Source organism: Symphodus melops (assembly GCF_947650265.1).
Source record: "Symphodus melops genome assembly, chromosome: 2".
Taxonomy (NCBI): domain Eukaryota; kingdom Metazoa; phylum Chordata; class Actinopteri; order Labriformes; family Labridae; genus Symphodus; species Symphodus melops.
Genome location: NC_136692.1, coordinates 17,542,148 through 17,564,796, shown reverse-complemented (window position 1 = coordinate 17,564,796; position 22,649 = coordinate 17,542,148). Strand labels below are relative to the sequence as shown.

Below are 22,649 nucleotides of genomic sequence, written 5' to 3'. Positions count from 1 at the left end.
TCCCTTTACTGCACTTAAAATGGCTATGTAGGCCATAAAATGTTAAATGTTAAGCCAAAAGAAATTTATAGCGTGACCATATACTTATACTGATGAATTAAAGGACGAAAAAATGTATATTGGCCAACAGAAATTGGAAAATCCTTAATTGAGAGAGAGAGAGAGGGAGGAAAATTTTAAACAGATGACTGGAATGGAATTGGTTCACCAAATATGTTTGTAGCCTATTAGAAAATAAACAGTAAGAAAAATTAAATGAAAATCAATAACCCAAGGGGAAAAAAATGCAAGAACAACACCAAATATTCAATTCAAAGTACATCTTTATTTGTTTCATCAAGATAAAGTCTTGATGAAATAAGATAAAGATATTTTATCAATCTGAATCTTCTTCAGTTCATCATAAACATCTTCAGTCCATAATTAATGTTTATCATAAAGGTTCTTTGGTAAATTCAGAGTCTTTTGATCCATAAAAGAAAAACAAAAGAAATCATATACGACTTTTCTTCCCACCCTATCTTTAAAAGAAGTTTGTAAAAGTTTTTGTGAAATCTTCGCCTCTCCTCTGTCTGTGAGCTGAATCAAGTAATGCTCCTTCATGTTTATAACCGCTAATAGGGTACTCCGATTTGTCTACAAGAGCCTGTGAGATTAAGAACAAAATATTGTGGGATGCGCAATCAATACATTTACTTTAAAACTCATATTACGGTACACTTAATTAAACTCACAGTATCACATTTAATTTAATTTCAAACAATGATATATATTGTTTTCCATTTTGTGTGACCTGGGTTACACATCAGCACTTGAATGCAGCTCTTTGTCCCATGGATTCTTAAAGCTTTTAGGGCAATTATGTAAGTTAAACACTATAAAGATTTTAATCAGTTTATGTTTCAAGTTTAGAGGCATTAAACGTGTTACATTTTCGAACATCAAATATTCACTTTGAAATGCTTGAGGCTAAAAAGTCCACAGTAAAAGCTTTGGCTAGCTCATGAAGCATGTTAAGTGACAGCAAAGTGGGATATCAATGTTAAATTATACAGCTTTTTTTTTCTCCTGAGGGGAAGGTGATAGACTACATAGCTGCATCCTCTGCTGCGAGCTACAGCTCACTTGAGGTGAAGAGAGACAAGGTGCTTCAGTTAAAAGCAGGACTCTGGTCTGCATTTTAAAAAAAATCCTCTTGCAGTGATGCAGGGAGAGGATGCACCAGGGAGAAACCAAGACAACTAAATGTGAATAAGGTCAACTGCACTCTTTGGGAAAGCCTACATGAAAAGGGTTGCATGTATTGTGGGAAAAAAAGGGACAGCTCATAGTCTACATGCCGGATGAAAGAGCTGGGGGGCAACTCAGAGAATGTTGACAACATATGCAAGAGACAGTCACGACTGGAACCTTTTCTGCAAGGTCAAAGGTCTGCGTGGATCATGTTGGCCTTTTTTCACTATAGGTATTAATGGTTAGAAGCACACAAAAAACTATGGGTCTAGGTTATTCTTAGTTTCAATAGCCTAAAATACAGCGACACAAAACCCTTTTATAGCTAGACCTAAATTTGTCAAGCTCCATTCCCGGATTATGCAGTGCAGATTTAAGACAAATTATTTGATTAATGAGATCAGATGAATTTGCAGTGGTTATATTCTACTGTTTTTGAAAATATTTTTCAGGTGACATTTCATGCTTCCTTATAGTTTACTTTATTTGTATTTGACTTTTCAGATAAAGACTTCACAATTTAGAATTTCCATTCCATTTCCATTAAGATCTAATAAGAAAAGATTGGAGAGAAAATAGATGTATAATTGTCTTATCTCATCTCACATTAAGCATCTCATCCTGAACGAGTCCCCAAATTGTTACATTCCCCAGATTTCCATGGGTATGTGGGGAGCAACAATAATTAGTAAACCAGGATCAATAAATAAAGACTAGAAAGTGAAAAAAATGCTTTCACTTGAAATTAGTTTTTATTATGAAACTGGCACTTTTGCATTTGCTGAAATGCACCTTAATACTCCAGCCCCGATCCTCTGCATAAGCTGCTAAATTGGCATATCACAGGCTCTTCCTTTCGTATGCTTCATCAATGGCCCCCCAAACTGGAAACACAACAGCTTCAACTTGCCTGGGAGAGCAGTGTTGGCCACAGATGGTGTCCTGCTTGAGTTGTTCCACTTGGTTGTTATCTTTGAGATTTGCGTTAAACTAGCGACCAAGGAATCATACATTAAAAGTCTGCCGCAACAGATGGAGAGGAACATATATATTTTTCAGATTAAAGGCCAAAGTTGTGTCCAATAGTCTAAATCAATTGAGTTAAATAGGGGGACATTTTTCAATAGCTATCATTAGGTAACTTCACCAATTGACTAACGACATCATACCAAAGAACACGTGTATTGCAAGCTTTTGAGATTACTTAATTTTATTTAAGCAACTTAGAACTTTCTTCATAAAATGAACCATTATGTGCATATATTACAAAAAAAACACAACATTGGAAAATTGTATGAAGCCAGATTAAAAAATATTGTATTGTTATGTTTCATTGGGCTACATTGTTGTATGAAGTACAAGTTTGTGTAGGTCATTCCAGATGTGTTTGTTCACCACCTTATTTGCGTCTATGAAGGTTTATTCTCTGATGGGCCCACTGCCCAACAGAAATGTAGTTTTGCTTATGTAAATTATGTAATCTGAAATTTTGAAGAGTATGAAAATGTTTTGGGTTGTTTTCTTTAGAAAGCCAGGCAAGTCTATTTCAACTACACTGTAATTTACTTGGAGTTATCACAATTCAAATCATAAACATTACAGCATGTTCTTTGTTTTCCTCTCACATAACGGTCTGGTCCTTATAATACCATACAACATGGCACAGTTTAAACAGGTCACACTCCAGTGACTAAAAGCTCATTGATCAACACGGCTGTCATTCTTGTCCAAGTCGGACTGCCCCTCCAGAACCACATTGGTCGTCGGGGACGTCAGTGAAACCGTGGTCCTACCGTAATAGGGTACCAGCTTGTTGGAGCTGTACCCTTGGAAACGCCCCTGTCCGTCACAATCTCGACATCCAATAGGCCAAAACTTCATCCATCGACTAACGTACAGAATTACAGTATCAGGATTGGCTCAGTTAAATTTCAATCATATCAACAGCGGCAGTTGATTGGTCAGCACTGCCGTCAATCAACGACCCATTGTCCGTGGATTGGTGCAGCAGCGCGGGCGGGATCCTCCCTGGGCTCGGTCTTCAAGGGTCGCGGAGAGCGAGTGTCGTCATGAGCGGTGGGTAGGAATTAAAACATTGGTGTTTATATTACATTCTGCTTCGTAAAAACGTATATTTGCATTGGACAGAAAATAACTTGGCTTTGCGCTGTACATATAAGTGTGTGTTAGTGGAGCTCGAGCCGTGATGTGAACCAAAATAAGCAGTGCACTTCCGGAAAAAGGGCTGCCTTTTTCTGTAACGTTATCAAAGAGAGTTTGACTTGCTAGCAGAGCCAAAGAAGCCACTGTAAGCTTTGTAGTTTGTCCCACACTTTTTGTTTAACCGGTTCGCCCAACTACCTTATACCTACAATAACCTTTATAGCTTTTTTTAGGTATCGCAAGTAACAGACCCCATTTTATTAAGTAAAAACTAAGCTGCATACGTAGCAAATCAGCTTAAACTAGCTGCTAGCTTCATATCCCTGTCCCGTTTAGTCTGTATTAACGACAGCTAGCTAGCTAACGTTAGCTGGCTGTCCTCAAACCAAACAGACAGTATGTGTTGATGGCGGCGCTATTTTCAGGCCGCACTGTTTTTTTGTCTTTCTTTTTTTTTTTCTTCTGTGTGTACCACAGTCAGGGTTTAAAGCCACACTCAGACATTCGTAGGTGGTGGAGAAAAAAACTGAGGCAATGTTCATTGTTACAAAAGTTACTACAGCAGCTCTGTAAATCAGTCCACAATATATTATCCAAAACACGCATCTCAGCCAAGAGCTGTTATCCCCTTTTTCAAAGTTTAAGTTTAATCACCATGATCCACAGCTGGCTCTACAACACTTTCACTTTATGAAACAGAAAGCTTAAACAGCGAGGACAGCCCCCCAAACACAACAAGGTTATGTTAAAGAAAAGTTCACCACAGGCAGATGAGGCATGTTAATGAATCTGTATCCCGACAGTGCTTTAGATGTACACTTTAAAGTCTAAACAAGATACTTATATTTGCAGTTATGTAATAAATAAGTTTTCAATGAAGCCTTAGGTTGCATTACCTTTACCTGGAGTCATGAGCTGAGCTTGTGTTCACAGAAAATAAAAACAAACATGGAAAACTCAAATTATTGTTCATATTTAATAACCCAAACAAAGAGGGTAGTTTGAAGCTTTCTTGAACAGTTTGTATATTTGCACATCTGTTGTCAGTTATATTAATCTATAATATGGTTAATTACTATTTTTAAGTATATGTACAAAACAGACGTCTGTATTATTTGTGTTTCACAATAAACAAAGAGCAATTATATGTGCTGCATTATCCTTTCCACCTGCATCTAAGAGTATTTTTCTTTACTACCTTTAAAATGTGTTGCTCAACTATGTAATAGGTATTTTTTTAGGTTCATAGGTTTTTAGATACAAACACAAATGCTTAGTGTTTTGACTATATCATTGTTACAGCATAGCAGAGAGGATATTTTAATATTCAGTCCCTTTCATGCAACCTATTTACACTTCAAATGTTGTTGGTAAACAGTGCCTTGCTTATGTTTGTCATGTGGTTCAGTCGACTGCAGCGCTCTGCTAGTTTGAATGTTCATGAATGTTGACAGATGTTCAACTTTAGTTTGTTTAATCCATAACATTTTAAATACATATGTTTCAGCTTGCAAAAAAACTTGCATCCTTTTAATCTTTTTCTGCACCTGGAATTTATTTTGGGTATATATATTTAATGTGTAATGGTGGTTTTTGAACAAGCTTGAAATAAGTTACTAAACCCTGAGAGTAGCACCTGACTTGGCAATTTTGTTTGACAGTAAAAGCCTCAACATGTTTTGACCATTAGGACGCACTGCCTGGCACTCAAGGTTGGGGCCCGACAGATACGTTTTTTCGGGGGGCTGATATTGATATTGGGGAGGGAAACAATGTGATACAGATAGATATAGTTATACACACATTTACTGAGCTGATCCTGCAAATGCAGAATCAAAGACTTGTGGAAGTAGATATAAAACAACACAAGTTAAAGTTGAGTCCCTGAACTTTAAAGTAAATGTGCATGTCTGTGCTTCACCACTTGACACTCTAGAGGGGATAATGCTTGTAGCAAACTCTGCTGAGGACAGCCAGAAAGCGAACTGCTGGTGTACTACAATACTCAAATGAAATGCTATTTGATTGGTGAATATATCTGATGATATATGTGATTTAAAGTTAACTGATGCAGATAGTCACTGGATATGCTAATATTGGCTGATATTATCTGTCAGGCTCCACTCAAGATTTTCTCTAGTCTTATTAACCAATTGGGCAGCTTGCTTGTACTTATGTTGACGGTCTGAACAGAAACATTTTGTGCTCAATATATTTTGTCTTTCCTTCATACAGTGTTTCTGTGTGCAGTCATGGAGTCAATTTCTTTCCTCTATAGCATCTTCATTTTTAAAGGTCTTGTCAAAGATGTGTTTGGTTATAGTTATAAAGGTCAAAAGAGGCAGGTCATTCATGTTTTGTGAGTAGAATGACCATTATGTTACATGTGCTTTAACACAACATGCTGTTATGATGATTGAGTCGGAATATTATCTTAACTGTTATTGCATTGAGTGAAAGAGCACGACAATTTTTCCCCTGGTATTAGTTTGTTCAGTTACTTTATTTTTTCTAAGTGCTTCTGTTGAAGCTGTCTTTAAATGTTTGTTCTGGGATGGTGCATCAGATCAAAGTTGATCAAAATAACAACTTGTTACATAAAACTTGTTATCCGAAAAAAGATCTCAGTTTTGATGTCCCTGGTCAGAGGTAATAAATACTGATTCTGAAATGATTTGAAACAATGCGTTTTATATTAAAGACAGATTTTTTTCAGATTGTTTAAAAAAAAAGTCTTAATAAAAAAGGAGAAGTTCATCTGACTGCTTTTTATAATTATAGTAGTGATGTGTTTAAAGTAAAATAAACTGTTGATGTGATACATAATTGTGATTTATTGAGGTGCATTTTGATTGTAGTGATAGCGAGCTGAGGAGTATGAACATTGTATAATGAGGACGTTTTTTTGGCCTGTGTGGGGAAAAAACGTTATCGGATCAGGACAGAGACTTTTGTGATCTGGTACGAATGCTCCTGCCATAAAATAATAGTCCTGCCTCCCCAATGCAGAGGTTATGTAGGAATGCACCGGTTATTAAAACATTAACATTTCAATAGAGATGGACTCAATGGCTGCAGTGGCTGCATTTTTTTTAAAGGCAAAATGTGTGATGAAGCAGTCCACAAATGAAGTACAGCATTGTCATGCTGTAGAGATGTCCTGGCCTACAAATGTTAGAAAACGAAAAGTGAAACAAATGTAACGTTTATGAGGAAAGTGATCAGCCTGTACCCAGCAACAACCAACATTCACCGCATGTTTAGCAAAATTAGCAAGCAGGTAGAAATATAATAAGCTAACTTAATAACATTTTTCCTGTTTTACAGCAGTTGGACATGATGCCCTCAAAGAGTCTAAAGACTGAAAGTAGATCTCACAGGCAGCCTGAATGTGACTCTGCTGTGTCTGTGTTTTCAGAACAACAGGACAGTATGGCCACCACTGTTGCTGTCAGTCCCAGTGAATACCTTCAGCCCTCCACTTCTTCCACACAAGTAAGTAGCAGCCAGACGTTGTGCTCCCGCTTTTCTTCTGACTTTATCAGCTCCGGTGACCCACACTGATTTCACGTCACTGCACAGGGTAGACTCAATTTGGACTGTGCTGAGTGAGTGAAGTATGAGCTTTGAAGTAACTTGTTTCAGTGGAAACATTTTACGCATCATGATCACAAAGTCACTCAGTTAAACTTTCTTTTATTACAATTATTGAGATAGTATATTTGACACAGTTTTCCCATGTGGTCATGGGTCCATTCATTGTGTTTGGGCATGATTTACTTTGAGCCAGTATTTGTACTGAGTTGGGAGCTGGTACCTTTTTTTAACACTTTACTTTCTTATAACAATTCTTTGTGTTATTGTAAATAGAAAACCCAAACATCTTAGCTTCAACGTTGTTATTAGTCTATGGTCCTGCCTCAGGCTGTTCAGCGCCTTGAGCATTATTTTAGCACCTCCTAGTGGTTGCTTTGTTGGAAGAGGAAGTAGCTTGTTTATACAGGAAGTTTTCTAGTCATTTTCTCCACATGCAGTGCAAGGAGTAGACATGTTGCATCTGCTGCCATCCTTTTGTTTAAGCTTGTGAAAGCGTCATTTGTAAGTGTTTTCTGTTTAGTTAATTGATATTTAAATCATACATTTTCATATTTGTAAGGTAAATGCTTTGAAACTTAACATATGTGGTTAATGGGAATATGAAACATCTAAAGTGGATTTTTGAGAAACATAGATTGTTAAGAGTATATTTTGAAGTGTATCATGCTTTAAGAAGCATACAAGTCATAACACATTTTTTGAGTCGTAGAAATTAATGTAGTATAAAGCAGTAAGCTACAGCTTCCTAGTCAGTTGATATGGATTTATTTTACATTTCATTTTTCTACAGTTTGACTCTTGTTTCATTCATAAATACATCTGCAACGGCATCTTATTAAAAGTGACAACTAAGATGAATCCTGACTCTTCTGCATTTTTGGACAGAGTTTGGCTTGCTGTTAAAGTGTGTTGCCACACATTGAGAACAGTACAGTGAAAAGAGGGAAATCCTACAAGCAAAGCGAGCTTCATGATAGTGGACCACATACATATTCTGCATCATGTCCCAAGAAGGCGAATCTACAAATACAGCAGAGAAAGCCAAGTCAGGCTACTTACACTATACGACAGATCACAAGTCAGAGCTGGGCTCAAGACTTTCACGATCAGGACAATCCCATCGATCTGAATTATCAGCTGCAGCAGCAGCAGCCATCACAGCACGAGCTGCTGCTGAAGCTGCAAGGATGCGTGCGGTGTTTTCACAGAAAGAAAATGCCATCAAACTTTATAAAATGAGACTGGAGATGACACATCAGCTTTTCCAAGCAAAATTAGAAGCAGACTTAAATGTCTTACATCATGAAAAAGAGGCAGCTGCAGCCTTAGTCAAGGCCGAAGTACTAGAGGCAGCAGCATCAGGGGGCGAAGAAGAAGTATCAAAACAGGTGCCATGCAGTCTTAATGCAAAACACAATGAAGTAAGCTGCCTAACCTTCCTGACACTGCGTTTAAAGAGGAAACTGATACTGTACATCACATTCAAAGTTAACTAAATGATATCTGATCCTCGTCCATATAGACTGGTATAGTTTGAAGTCCTAAAACAAGGAAGTTTTCAACAAGCTTGACGCCTTTCCTAAAATTTCTCACTGAGATTTTGCTAAACTCAGAGAACTTGGAGGCCTTCTAATGGAGTTGCAAGCGGCAAAAGATGATGGATACTTAGCAGGACTGGCTTACTTGGACACAGCACGAGTTATCAATCCTATAGTGGAGAAGGTGCCCCATAATCTGTAAGATTTCTCATGGCATTAAGTATAAAGAGGAAAACCAAGAACGCTTCCCTCCATTTTGGTATTTTACTAGTTGTGTGTCATGAGGCAACAGCCCCAGTAGTCATCCGTAAGCACAACAGTAGGAGAATACCCGTTATGGTCAACAAAGTGGATGTATCTCCTAAACCGTGCAACATTGATCAATCTCCAAAAGGAACTGACCCCAGTAAAATTGTTCTATTTATAACAAACCTCACCCTTTGAGAAAGTCTTGAGGCTTCAGGATGATGTCACTGGATTAGCGGAAAGCTTATTTGTATACAGAGACCTGTGGTAAAGGTCTAACATCCAGGTCTTGTGCGAAGATTAGTTTGGTTCTAGTTTATCCAGAGGGTAAGCGGGAGAGTGCAGTCAAGATGTATGCAATGATCGATGATGAGAGCAACCGATCACTAGCTAAGCCGACGTGTGTCTAGGCAGTTCTCATATGCAGAGGGTGCAATGCTTTAGAACCCATGTTTTGGGAAATGGCAGGCCACCTTCACTGTCTTTCCCTGCAAAAATCACATAAATCTCAAGAAGCTTAGTACTCGGGATGAAAAACAAAATGTGTTTCATCGAACCTCCAAAGACAACGCAACAGGAAAACCAGACAAAGATCAATTTGGACACTCAGCGTTTGAACAGACAGAGCATGACAACAAACTTGCCATCTCTATGGAGGGTGAGATCTTCTTGGATATTATGGAAAAGGAGACCTTCCAAGATGAAGCTAATAGTTATGTGGTTCCACTCCCATTTCGACAGCCAAGATCTCCCCTGCCCTATAGATAGATAGAGCGCAAGCTCTAAATCGCCTATTCTCGTTACAACGTAACCTGCAAAAGAAACCTGAAATGAAGAAAAAGTTCATTGAATTCATTCAGATAATCTTAGAAAAGGATTATGCAGAGCCAGCACCTGCTTTGGCTGAAGGTCAAGAATGCTGGTATTTGCAGACTTTCAGTGTTTATCACCCAAAGAAGCCTGATCAAATCAGTTTTTGACTCAAGTGCACAGTATCAGGGTCTTTCTCTTAACAGTGTCCTACTGACGGGTCCTGACCTGAACAACAATCTCCTAGGTGTCTTGATCCAGTTCAGAAAGGAGCCATTCGCAGTGACAGCTGATATCCAGCAAACGTTTCATTGTTTCACAGTGAGGGAGGACCACAGAGACTATATGACGTTTCTGTGGTTCCCTGACACCGACATAGACATCATGGAGTTTAGAATGAAGGTCCACATGTTCGGAAATAGTCCTTCCCCTGCAGTGGCTATTTTTGGGCTCGAGACGGGCAGCAAGAGAAGGTGAACCTGTGTGCAAGTGTGTGGAACGTGACTTCTATATGGATGACCGTCTAACATCACTCCCTACAGAAGAAGAGGCTATCAACCTGTTAAGTCGAACACAGGCTTCACTCACAGAGGCGAATCTCAGATTGCACAAAATCGCAACAAACAGTGCAACAGTCCTGTCAGCATTCCTCCCTGAGGATTGTGCCAAGGGCATAAAAGTCCTGGAGTTAGGTGACCACACTGTGCTTATTCAGCGCAGCCTTGGTCTTTGCTGGGAGATCACCACGGATAGATTTACCTTCCAGGTAACAAGTGTTAACAAACCATTTACAAGACGTGGAGTTCTGTCAACAGTGAATGGTCTGTACGATCCAATTGGCTTTGCAGCTTTGGTGACAATACAAGGGAGACTCCTGTTAAGAGAACTCTCCAAAGAAGTTGAAGACTGGGACACTCCATTCCTGGTAGAAAAGTGCAAGGAGTGGGAAGCATGGAAAGACTCACTTAATGATCTACAACAGCTACAAATTCCCCGAACATACAGTTCAGAATCCCTCTCAAAGGCAAAACGCACTGAACTCTGTCTCTTCTCTGACGCCTCCACCAAGGCAATTGGTGCGGTGGCCTATATCAGAGTCATATATGAGGACGGCAAGTGTGATGTTGGCTTCATTCTGGGAAAAGCAAAGCTGACGCCTCAACATGAACCCACCATTCCTAGACATTGTTGGGAATTTTCAGGAGCGAATACCTGACCAACTGTTATGTTGGGTTTTATGAAGTAAAATTTGATTGTCAAAATAAATTAATAATTAAGTTTATTTAATTATTAATCTAAATCAATAATTGTTATTAAACTGTGTTTAATAAACCTCGGGGCACCACCCTGTAAACAGGGAACAACCAAAATATTACCAATATCAGTCTCAAATTATTTAATTAAATACCAATATCATTAATAATTAATAATCTGTATTTAATTGAAGGTGTGAAATCCGAACACAAAGCCCTTTCACCCAGCCTAAGTCACAAAGCAAATTCACAGTGATCACAAACAACGACTTTGTAAAATATAATAGAATTTATTTAACAAAGCAACATCAAGTTAATCAATGAAACTCAATCAAACAAACAACCATCATAAGCCAAACTACAAGTAACAAACAGAACAAACAAGCGTGGCACATGTGTGTATGTGTGTGTGTGTGTGTGTGTGTGTGTGTGAGAGAGAGTGAGAGGGGGAGGGACAGACAGAGACAGACAGCGATCAAAAATGGCGGCGACCACGCGTGGTCACGTGATGGCGGACACAGAACGTGATCTATGTTTCAGCAGCGTCTGGAAAGCCACAGATCTCTATGTGTGTGCGTTTACCGAAAGGTGCGTGTGTGTGTAAAGCGAGAGAGCGGGAGAGATACAACGCCCCTCGACAGCTCAATCTCGGACTGGAGCTCACCACAACTCAGAGCATAGTAACTTCCACTTATCAGAAGCCAGCGGCTGGATTTGTATCAGACAGCGTTCACACTAGTCTTTCTGATAATGAGTCTATTGCCCGGTTATGACGCGGGAGCTCACAGATAAACACAGGGGACACAGCGACACAAATAAAGGAAACAAAAGAGATTTTACTCTAGTAAAATCTAAGACACATCGGTCAAACACCAAGCAAAATATTATCACCGTTTCACCATAATAACTCAGTTATTAAACACACTCTCTATATCTAACTGCCCAGACCTAGCTAAGCCTCACTTGTCACCGTTTCGTCCACGGTTGATGAAAGGAAGAAAAGAGGTCCTGGAGCGGCCTTCCTGCAGTTGTTAGCTGATGGCGGCGTGTGTGTCCAAAGGGGTTGAGCAGGGCCGTCGTGTCCTCCGTCGAGCGAGGTGATCTCCGTGGGTGTCCTTTCTTTAAAGGACGGAACGAGACGTAATCCTTACAATCTCTCTCTATACCGTTTTAACACGGGAGAAATAAACGATCTGCTTGGGAGATGCGTTCAAGTGGATGATCTAAGCTCGGAATTTCGGACGTCGGTGTGCTTCAAGGCCTTTGGATTAGCTGCGCGCCAAACTTAAACAAAGAGCAGCGTGCTGGAAACAGGAACAAAGTTGGGTATCTTCGGACATCGGCAGCCGACGTTTGAAAGAGGCAGAACAATGAAGCATGGCCGGCTTTATACCTCCCAGACTTCACACCTATGTGTTAGGTGTGGCAAGGCATTCTGGGAGTACCTGCAAGGCATGCTGGGATAAAGAGTCTTTTGTTGTAGTTCTCCAAACGACACAGCCTGAACTTTGTCATTTTGGCTGGACCCCAACAACATTCTACACACAATTGATATCAAGCCAGACGAAGCGCGCTTTTACTACACAGACGAAGAGCAGACACTTTTATGTATGTACGCAATAGGATCCAGAGAATCAAACAGTCAACAAACCTGAGAAATGGCATTACGTGCTTGGCTTAACCCAGCTGACCACGCTTCAAGGTGTGTTCCTGCCTCTCAACTTCAGAACACAAGTTGGCTCAAAGGTCCAGATTTTCTCTACCAGTCACATGATCATCATACAACACCTACCTCCTTCGAACTGGTGTGTCCAGAGATCAATGCAGAGATTCGATCTCAGCCTCAAGTGACCACACCTCTTACTGCTGTGAAAGATAAACAACTTGGCTCAGAAAGGTTTGAGCGTTTCTCTACATGGGTTAGTTTGCTGAATGGAATCACTGTAGTCATCCATGTTGCTTGTTTTTTCAAGTTCTTGTCTGACAAGCACAAGTGCACAGTCTGGCACCAGTGTAACCAACTACTTCAACAAGAGGCGCTAATTAAAGCTAAGAATGTAGTCATTCTCTCTGTTCAAAGGTCAGTTTTCACAGATGAATACAATGCTCTCATGGATAGGAAGAATATTCCCAAGTATAGTCCTCTGGCTATGATGAATCCAGTTCTAGATGAGAATGGAAATAATGAGAGTTGGTGGTCGTCTGGCACAAGCACAACTGAACAGTAATGAAAAGTATCCTGTTATTTTACCAGGTAGTACCTCACATCTCTACCTTTCTGATGCATCATTACCATGACAAAGTCAAACACCAGGGCCGCCTGTTCACGGGAGCTGTATGGTCTGCGGGATTCTGGCTGGTTGATGGCAAGAAATATATCAGCAGTGTACTTCACAAATGTCTCTTATGCAGGAGGCTTCTTGGAAAACACCAACATCAGGTTATGGCCAACCTACCAGAGGAACGTTTAAGCACATCTCCTCCAGTCTCTTATGTTGGCTTGGACGTGTTTGGTCATTTTATTGTCACAGCACGTAGAACCAGATGAGGGCATGCAGACAGCAAACGCTGGGCTGTTCTTTTCTCTTGTATGAGCACCTGTGCAGTACACATTGAAGTTATTGAGATGATCGGACACTTCAAGCTGTATAAATGCGCTCAGAAGATTCTTTGCTATTCAAGGAACTTCAAAGCAGTTGCACTCTGAGTACGGGACAAACTTTGTAGGAGCAAGCAAAGAGCTGGGATTCCACAACATGGCAAAGGAACCTGTCGAAATTCCTAAGGGAATTCTTGTTCATGGGAATTCAATCTATCCCATGCCTTCCACATGGGAGGGGCATGGGAGTGCATGATTTGGATAACACGGAGGATACTGGAATTCATGTTGATGCAGGACAAGTCCAGACTGCTCTCCCATGAGGTTCTGTGCACATTCATGGCAGAAATCTCTGGGATAATCAATTTTAGGCCATTGACTCCTCTGTCTAGAGATCCAGACTCACTGTTGATACTTACCCCAGCCATGCGACTCACCCAAAAGGTCGGATTACCTCCTCCAATTGGAGTGTTCTTAGATGGTGACTGTTGCATCTGCTGCCTTTTGTTTAAGCTTGTGAAAGCGTCATTTGTAAGTGTTTTCTGTTTAGTTAATTTAAATCATACATTTTCATATTTGTAAGGTAAATGATTTGAAACTTAACATATGTGGTTAATGGGAATATGAAACATCTAAAGTGGATTTTTGAGAAACATAGATTGTTAAGAGTATATTTTGAAGTGTATCATGCTTTAAGAAGCATACAAGTCATAACACATTTTTTGAGTTGTAGAAATTCATGTAGTATAAAGCAGTAAGCTACAGCTTCCTAGTCAGTTGATATTGATTTATTTTACATTTCATTTTTCTACAGTTTGACTCTTGTTTCATTCATAAATACATCTGCAACGGCATCTTATTAAAAGTGACAACTAAGATGAATCCTGACTCTTCTGCATTTTTGGACAGAGTTTGGCTTGCTGTTAAAGTGTGTTGCCACACATTGAGAACAGTACATCTATACTAATAATAATAATACCTGAAAATTATCTTTACATTTCAACAAAACAAATTTATGCTATTTGGAATATTTTAATAAACAGATTTATAAATAATGACTCATAGTAGAGCTGTGAGCTGCATTAACGAGTCAAGATAATAAGAGGTTATTAATTAACTGCCTGCCTTTTTGTCCATTTAGATGCACCGCAGTTAAGTGTCTGCATTGTCTCCCTGTAGTCACAGTGATGGAAAAGAACAACAATAATGCATCTTGGAATGTCTTATTTCACTTTAAAAAACCCTCAGCTAGCTCATTTAGCTTTTTTGCCGTTTCATTTAGCTGATTTAACAAGCGTTTTTTTAACTTTAGGAGTCCCTTTTTCCATTCTTCTGTTGTAACCCTTTGTAAAATACAGCTTACTTTTCTTCAGACTAAAAGCAGGGTTGAATTCAAACAGCAAGTATAATTCTCTTGGCATAAAAAAATACAAAATTCAGATTAAAAGCCTAACAATTTTTAAATGCAAATTAGTTGATGTCTGCAGCCCAAAACTTCTCAGACATTTTAATGAATATGTCCGAAATTAAGATATCTAAACTTATCTTAAATAAAAAGATAAGTCCGTCTAGCCAGTCGATCCAGCCTGTGTAGAAACTCTTGTAACATGAAAAGGACTTGCTGGTGAACATCTATTGTCATGATTTGACTGTAAACCTTACCAACAGACCTGCTGGATCAGCTTCTTAAATAAGGCAGATAGATTTAACATAAATCAGTCCTCAGTTGTAATGATGTATTCTCCTGTTTTTTTAGTGTCTGGTGTCTTATCTCTTGGTGCTCCACTTGGTTCTTATGCAGGCGGTTCTTTGTAACTAAGGTTGGTTTGACTGTTTCCCCCCTACAGGACACCCAGCCTTCTCCTCTTGCCCTTCTGGCTGCCACCTGTAGTAAAATAGGCCCTCCGGCTGCTCAGGCTCCTGTCACTACTCCTCCACCGCAGCCACAGCCTCGCAGGCTTCTCCCCATAAAGCCAGCTCCAATCGCCCCTGCTCCACCAAAAAACCTGGGCTTCCTGTCAGCGAAGGGCAATGTGATCCAGCTCCCTGCCGGCCTGGGCTCCCAGGCCTCTGGTAGTCCCATCGTACTCACTATCCAGCAGAGCCCGGCCCGCACCAACACCACCTCCTCTGCTAACATCCAGTACCAGATGGTGCCGCAGATCCAGGGTGCCCAGACTATCCAGGTGATGCCACAGGGAGGACAAATCCAGCTCATACCAGGCACTAACCAGGCCATCATAACAACCCCAATGACTGTTCAAGCGCCTAATGCTGCCACTGCTCCGGTCACCCCACAGAAGACTGTAGCAATCAAGCCCTCACCCAAGTTGCGCAAGCCAAACAACTCTACGGCGAACATGGTTCAGCTGCCGGGCGGGCTCACGCTGCCACTTAATGTAGCGACAGGTGAGGTGGGAGGGACTCAAATCATCACAGAGACGGCTGCTGCTCTGCCAACACCAGGAAAAGGGCGAAGAGGGAGGAAGAAGAAAGTGGTTCTAGCATCTCAGCCTCCTCCTCTCCCCCCTGCACAGGCTGCCTCCCCTCCCCCCGAGCAGATGGAGACCATCTTGATAGAAGCTGGAGACAACATCATACAAGTAAGTCTGAATATCAAAGCATAATTTTAAAGAGACAGAAAGCTAAGTTGTGTTCTCTCATACTGGCTTTTAAGTCACCTCAAGCTTCAAGTGTTGCTGTGAAACTTCTATAAATTTTTGCTGTAGCGACAATAACATGAATGTGAAATCATTTGTTGATTCTAATACATACTGTATTTAGCTTTAATTTTTATTTTTAATTTTTTTTAATTTCTTGACTTTTTTTTTCTCCTGTACGATAATAAAATAGTTTCCATAACCAGACTTAAATTTGACCCTCTCTGTACGATGTGAGTGTTAAAGTTAAAGCCCCATTACCTGAAAATCATCTCAAGGTAATCTCTCCTGTCTGTCTCTCTACAGGCAGGTAACAACCTCCTGATTGTGCAGAGTCCTGGACAGCCAGCTGTGGTGCAGCAGGTCCAGCTGGTCCAGTCTAAACCAGAGTCTCAGGTGGTCCAGATTCCCCAACAGGCCTTAAAGGTGGTGCAAGCTGCGTCGGCCACTTTGCCACAGGTCCCACAGAGACAGTCAGTCCCCACGAGCCTGCAGGTCACTCCAACAGAGTCATCACAGACACAGGTAGAGTTTTATAAAACTTCCCCTCTCAGTGCCATTCAGATCTTAAACCCTAATGACTTAAGCTATTTGTTGACATTTTCCGAGCTTGATCAGCAGGTTGACAATTTTGGTTTGTGTGTAATCTCCCAATAGTTACATCAATGCGCTGTCAAAATAAATGTGTACATTTCTTGTCAAATAAGTTTGTTTTCGTTTAACAATAAAACAAGGAGGATGAACATGTTTTAATATACCAGCTCAGCGTCATCACTTCATCACATCTATTTTACACACTTTATAGTTTTTAGCTAGTCTGTACTTTGGTATCAATATATATGAGGGCTACTTCACAACTAATTTTAATTGAAATGATACATATATATTTCTCTCTCTCTGTGTCTCAATTCATTATTAAGTTAGCATTCATCACTCCAATGTGTTTGGTCTCAGTAAAATTACATTATTTTAAGCAGTACAGCGTTTCTGAGGTAGAAGTGAAGTGAAGTACCTTCAGAAACATGACAGAGGTTCATCCCTTTTTTTTATCTTCTTCCTTCAGTTCCTCTTCAAAACAGTGTCGGGTGAGTGGCAGTCTGTTCAGCTCCAGGACTCCATCTCCACAACGACACCCACCACTCCGGTCACACCCACCACCACCACCACCATCCCTCCAACAACTACCGCCAAGAGGACACTGGCGGGGGGACGGAAGGAACGGACTTTGGCAAAAATTGCCCCTGCCGGGGGGATGATCTCACTCAATGCGTCCTCGCTATCCTCAGCAGCTCAGGCGGTGCAGACGATTAGCATCAACGGGGTCCAAGTTCAGGGGGTTCCTGTAACTATCACAAACGCAGGGGGTGAGTGTGATGGCACAAAGAAAACAGCAATTCTCCTGCAAAAACCTAACCACCACAGATAGAGTTCAGTTATGCTATTTTCTACTTTATACTTTAAGTAGATCATTTGTCAGAGGCCCTTTTCTGCCATTTAAAAAAAACAATGTTTTTCATCTGTTTACCCTCTGCACTTTTATTGTCTTTTTTTAAATCTTTTTTTTATTCAATAATGTCAAAAAGTAGAATAAGAAGTAGAAACATTAAGGGTTGCTGTGGTGAATGAATAAAAAGTATTTTTGTGCAGATACAGAGGATTGAGAGAGAAAAATAAATATATACTTCAGAATAGATAATAGTAAAAGCACTTCGTTCTAATGTTAAAAGGCGGAATTACCTTCATATTTAATATCTATTCAAGTTTTTGAAAAAGTGCTGAAAAAGAAAGTGAGGAATATAACCATTTAACTTGAGTTGTTTTATGTAAAAACATTTTTTTAAGTAGATGTTATCTACATGTCCACTTCCTCAGTTGTTTGATTGCCGTTTATGACCAGGACTGTGAAGCACAAAGTACAATGCAGTGTTAGGCAGTAAAGTCACTACAAGTTATGTCTGTTCCAAACAAGCTATTTTCTCCACAACGACGGCAAAGTCGAGAATGGAACTATTAACAATGAGTAGATGGCAGCAGTCTTAGAGGAACGAGTATTTATAGCTCCTGTATGGCGGTGACATCGCTCTCTCTGTATTTGTCAGGCCAGCAGCACCTCACGGTGCAGACAATGCAGGGCGGAGGTATCCAGCTGGCAACAACGCAGGGCCAGCAGGCCATCCAGGTAGACCAGACCCTCACTTTGGAGCTGCCTAGTCAGCCAGGAGAGAAGAAACGGCGGATGGCTTGCACCTGTCCCAACTGTAAAGATGCAGACAAGAGGTAAGTGTGTTAAACAAATACATGCAGTACATTTACACACCGTAGGTATACAGTGAGCATTATTTAGTTTGCTTCTGACAGAGTAAATCGTCATGATAATTTTTGAGCAACTTGTATGAAAAAGATCTCTTGATCATGGAGAACTGCAAGATGACTGTGAAAGAGGATAAGAGGGAGAGACCAACAGATACTTTGCCTCCATGTTATAAATGATTGTGAAAGATATTATTAAAGCTTTACAAATATCACACTCAAGCAGATACTGAAAAACACTAAATGCTGCTCTGGCACACGGTCAGCTGGCTCAGGAAGGGAAAGCAGGGATTGGCTTAGGCTGTTCACAGCAGGAGGGGAGAAATTATGTTGAGTAGTGGAAGGAATACTTGGAGGAAATCCTTAACCCAACCAACAACTCAGATGAGGAGGCAGTGTCTGAGGACCCCTGGGGGAACCTCTCTCATATCCTTGTCAGAGGTTACTGAGGGAGACAAAAAGGCTGATCCTCGGCTACAGGAGGAACAGTCCAGTTTGGGGACCTCGGAGTTTCATCTCTGCTCTTTGCAGATGATGTTGTGGGCTTCTCCAGACTGGGACCCCCAGCAGGGATTGGGGCAGTTTACGGCCAAGTGTGAAGCGCTCTGGATTTGGGCCACCACCTCTAAGTCCGAAACTAAGGTTCTCTGTCAGGAAATGGTGTACTGCTCCCTCCGGGTGGAGAGCGAGTCTCTGCCCTCAAGTGAAGGAGTTCCCAGTTCTTGTTCACGAGTGAGGGTAAAACTGATTACTACTGTAGAGTGGACGCTGTGTCAGAACGTTGTGGTGAACAGGTAGCTGAGCCTGAAGGCAAAGTCAATAATTTACCAGTCAATCCAAGTTTAAACCGCCACCAATGGTCATGAGCCATGGGAAGTGACCAAAAGAATGAGATCATAGATACAAGCAGTTTAAGAAACAAGTTTGAGAGGATGTGAGCTTGGATGGGTGCCAGGGCTTTAAATGAACTTTTTTGATTACCACGCAACATGTTTAGTAGATTTTTAAAGTTACCAGCCAAGCAGATTTTCCACCAGCTGTCTTTTGTGTAAACCTGGCAGTCCTGACTGTACAAGGTATTCGTTTCTTGGTCGAATACGAGCCACTCACAGCCATTTAGAAAGAAAAGTCACTCATTCTTCTGCACCTCTCCTCTTTCATCTATGGAGGTCTGCCGCCCAGAATATTGTTAATACCAGAACTGTCTTTCTCTACATTCTCATCCATTTATGTACAATTTGAGTGATTTGTTTTCCACTTTGTGTCTTTAAATCTAATTTAGTGTTCAGCATGTACATTTTTATAATGTGATGCATTCAATCGAAAACATGAAGACTTCTGTTCTTGAGTTATTTTATGTAATCAACCATAATCCAGAATGACTGTGATTATGTCACAGACAAATAATCAAAGTAAGCTTTACTGAGAGAGTTTTATGCATGGGTGGGACATCATTAATTGACAGACACACAGTCACTATGGTTACTGACTCTCACCTGCCTGCCGCACAATGCTGACTTGAAGTGGCTCGCAAAGAAAACAATGTAGCCGATAGAAATAAATTACCGGTAATGGAAGCTGCTGTCTGTGCAGGAAAATACACTGCCCAAAAAAATAAAGGGAACACTAAACTAACTCATCCTAGATCTGAACGAGTTAAGTAGTCTTCTACTTTGTTCTTTACATAGTTTGTTGCTGACAACAAAATCACACAAAAATGATCAATGGAAATCAAATGTATTAACCAATAGAGGTCTAGATTTGGAGTAACACTCAACATGAAAGTGAAAAAAGACACAGGCAGATCTAACTTTGATCTAATATCCTTAAAACAAGTCAGAATGAGGCTCAGTAGTGTGTGTGGCCTCCACGTGCCTGTATGACCTCCCTACAACGCCTCATGCTCGATGAGGTGGCGGATAGTCTCCTGAGGGATCTCCTCTCAGACCTGAACTAAAGCATCCACCAACTCCTGGACAGTCTGTGGTGCATTGTGATGTTGTTGGATGGTCCATGATGTCCCAGATGTGCTCAATTGGGTTCAGGTCTGGGGAACGGGTGGGCCAGTCCATAGCATCAATGTCTTTATCTTGCAGGAACTGCTGACACACTCCAGCCACGTGAGGTCTAGCATTGTCTTGAATTAGGAGGAACCCAGGGCCAACCGCATCAGCATATGGTCTCACAAGGGGTCTAAGGATCTCATGTGTTGAGCTTTTCTTGATGCTTTACTGCACACCTTGTTTGTAATGAGTGGTAATTTGAGAGTCGCCTTTCTTTCAGTTTAAACCAGTCTGGCCATTCTCCTGTGGCCTCTTGCATCAACAAGGCATAGCCTTGGATTTTAATTTTGAAAGGGGTGTTTTTTTATTTCTAAATATGTTGTACACTTATGAGTACAATAAAAGCCGTAATGCAGTCATTCATTCGTTGTTATAATTCTTCCAGTTGTACCTGCTTTTGTCGCTGCAGTTGTGTCCATTTAAGGTTGGATTGTGTGTTTCACTTCTTCATTTTCTTTCTTTAAGTTTGTTAAAAATACTGATCTGCCAACAGCCGACTTGTTCATGATCTCGGTTAATACAAAGCTTACACCGGCCTTTTATTGTAACTTTTCTCAAAGAAACGTTGGGTAGTCACTTATGATTACCTTGTTTCTGTAGCACTAACTATCCAGATAATGTCACAAGAATCACTGACACAACAGTAGTTTCACAGGAAAAAAACGTGACGTTTTATTATTATTGTTAGGCAGTATTTTAACTGGCCTGAATGAGACTGGTTTTATGTTTTTTAAATAATCTCACTGAATGAATCTCTCTGTGTGTGTACTCTCTGCAGGCCAGGAGAGATAGGTAAGAGGAAGCACATCTGCCACGTTCCTGGCTGTGAGAAAACGTTTAGGAAAACGTCGCTGCTCAGAGCTCATGTCCGGCTACACACAGGTGAAAGACCGTTTGTCTGCAACTGGGTTTTCTGTGGGAAACGCTTCACACGCAGCGATGAGCTGCAGCGGCATGCCAGGACACACACAGGTATGTTTATAAACACAAAAAGATGTATATAGTTTTTCTTCTGAATGTTTGATTTGCAATGAAGTAGGGATTTAGTTTTTCACAAAAAATAACTATTTTTTGGTTGAAATAATGTAAATGTAGAAAATGTGAATAGACTTTTAATAGAATGAAAAGTGAATCAATCTTTTAAAGGACAGAATTCTTAAAAACCTCACTATTTGTCATCTTCACTAAAAATCTGTGTGTGTGAAGTTGAAGCTCCCACTGCACATTTACATGCCATGCCTCGACTGTTTCCAAAGCGCAATGGACACTGGGATTATAACACCGGTGCGGATGCAATTCATAAGTAAAAAAGGTTTTGGATGGCGCAACTTCGTTATTGCAGAATCTCAATGTAGAAAGGCCTATTGATAAATTACCTCAGCTTTGAAAGAATCCACCTCTTTTGTTGAGACTTTAATCTATTAACCACTTCCTTTTTTTTTTGTCATACAGGAGACAAGCGCTTTGAATGCAGCCAGTGTCAAAAACGCTTCATGAGGAGTGACCACCTGACGAAGCATTACAAGACTCACATAAATACCAAAAACCTGTGAGCTGCCTGTCAGTGGAGTGTATACTCAGAAAAACTCTCTAAAACTGAAGACTGTACTGGAGAAAAGAGAGACAGAGGAGACGATGAAAAGGGAATGTCTGTGACTTATCCTATTATGGGAAATGACTCCCCCCAAAAAAGTCCCTTATATCCCCTATCACTCCACTAGGACTCTGTGTAGCGTTTTGGACAAAAAAATCCTCTCTGGTGGACTTAAAAATCATTCAGCAAATGAATAAATAATAGTTTATCCTGTTGTTTATGACCCTCTAATCTGAGTGTTGACCAGAATCAGCTCCAACTGGAACAGTAAGACGACAAGATGACCACCATTATTTATTCTCTGAAGGAACAGTGACACATTTATCCAGATATCGACAACGGGACCGCAGGACTCCAGTCAGTCAAAAGTATTATTTTTTTGCTTCATTTGTTTCTTTCCAAAAATGCTGCTTGGTTTTTTGTTTGTTGTGAACATTGGGAGCTCTAAAAAATGGCAGACAGGTACCAAAAAAGAGGAAAACTTATCGCCATGGTTTGTATTTAAACTTATATTTAAAAGACATTTGGTTTATAAAATCACTGCTGACTCAAAAGTTGACTTCCCCCAAGAATTTGTTTACAT

General features: G+C 40.4%; 1 protein-coding gene across 3 annotated transcripts; it reads left to right on the top strand.

Annotated features, from left to right (window-relative positions):
• The first annotated feature begins 3,207 nt into the window (after positions 1-3,207).
• Positions 3,208-22,649, top strand: sp2 (sp2 transcription factor). 3 transcript variants are annotated; one of them, XM_079338222.1, is made up of 8 exons: positions 3,208-3,309; positions 6,815-6,891; positions 15,287-16,042; positions 16,406-16,624; positions 17,163-17,463; positions 18,199-18,376; positions 21,251-21,444; positions 21,925-22,649. In XM_079338222.1, exons 1-8 carry the CDS (start codon positions 3,303-3,305, stop codon positions 22,023-22,025), a joined length of 1,833 nt encoding a protein of 610 aa, XP_079194348.1. In that variant the 5' UTR covers positions 3,208-3,302; the 3' UTR covers positions 22,026-22,649. The 3 variants fall into 3 exon arrangements, with proteins under 3 accessions (XP_079194348.1, XP_079194346.1, XP_079194347.1); XM_079338220.1 differs by lacking the exons at positions 3,208-3,309; positions 6,815-6,891 and adding an exon at positions 7,865-8,381; XM_079338221.1 differs by lacking the exons at positions 3,208-3,309; positions 6,815-6,891; positions 21,251-21,444; positions 21,925-22,649 and adding exons at positions 7,865-8,381; positions 18,941-19,099.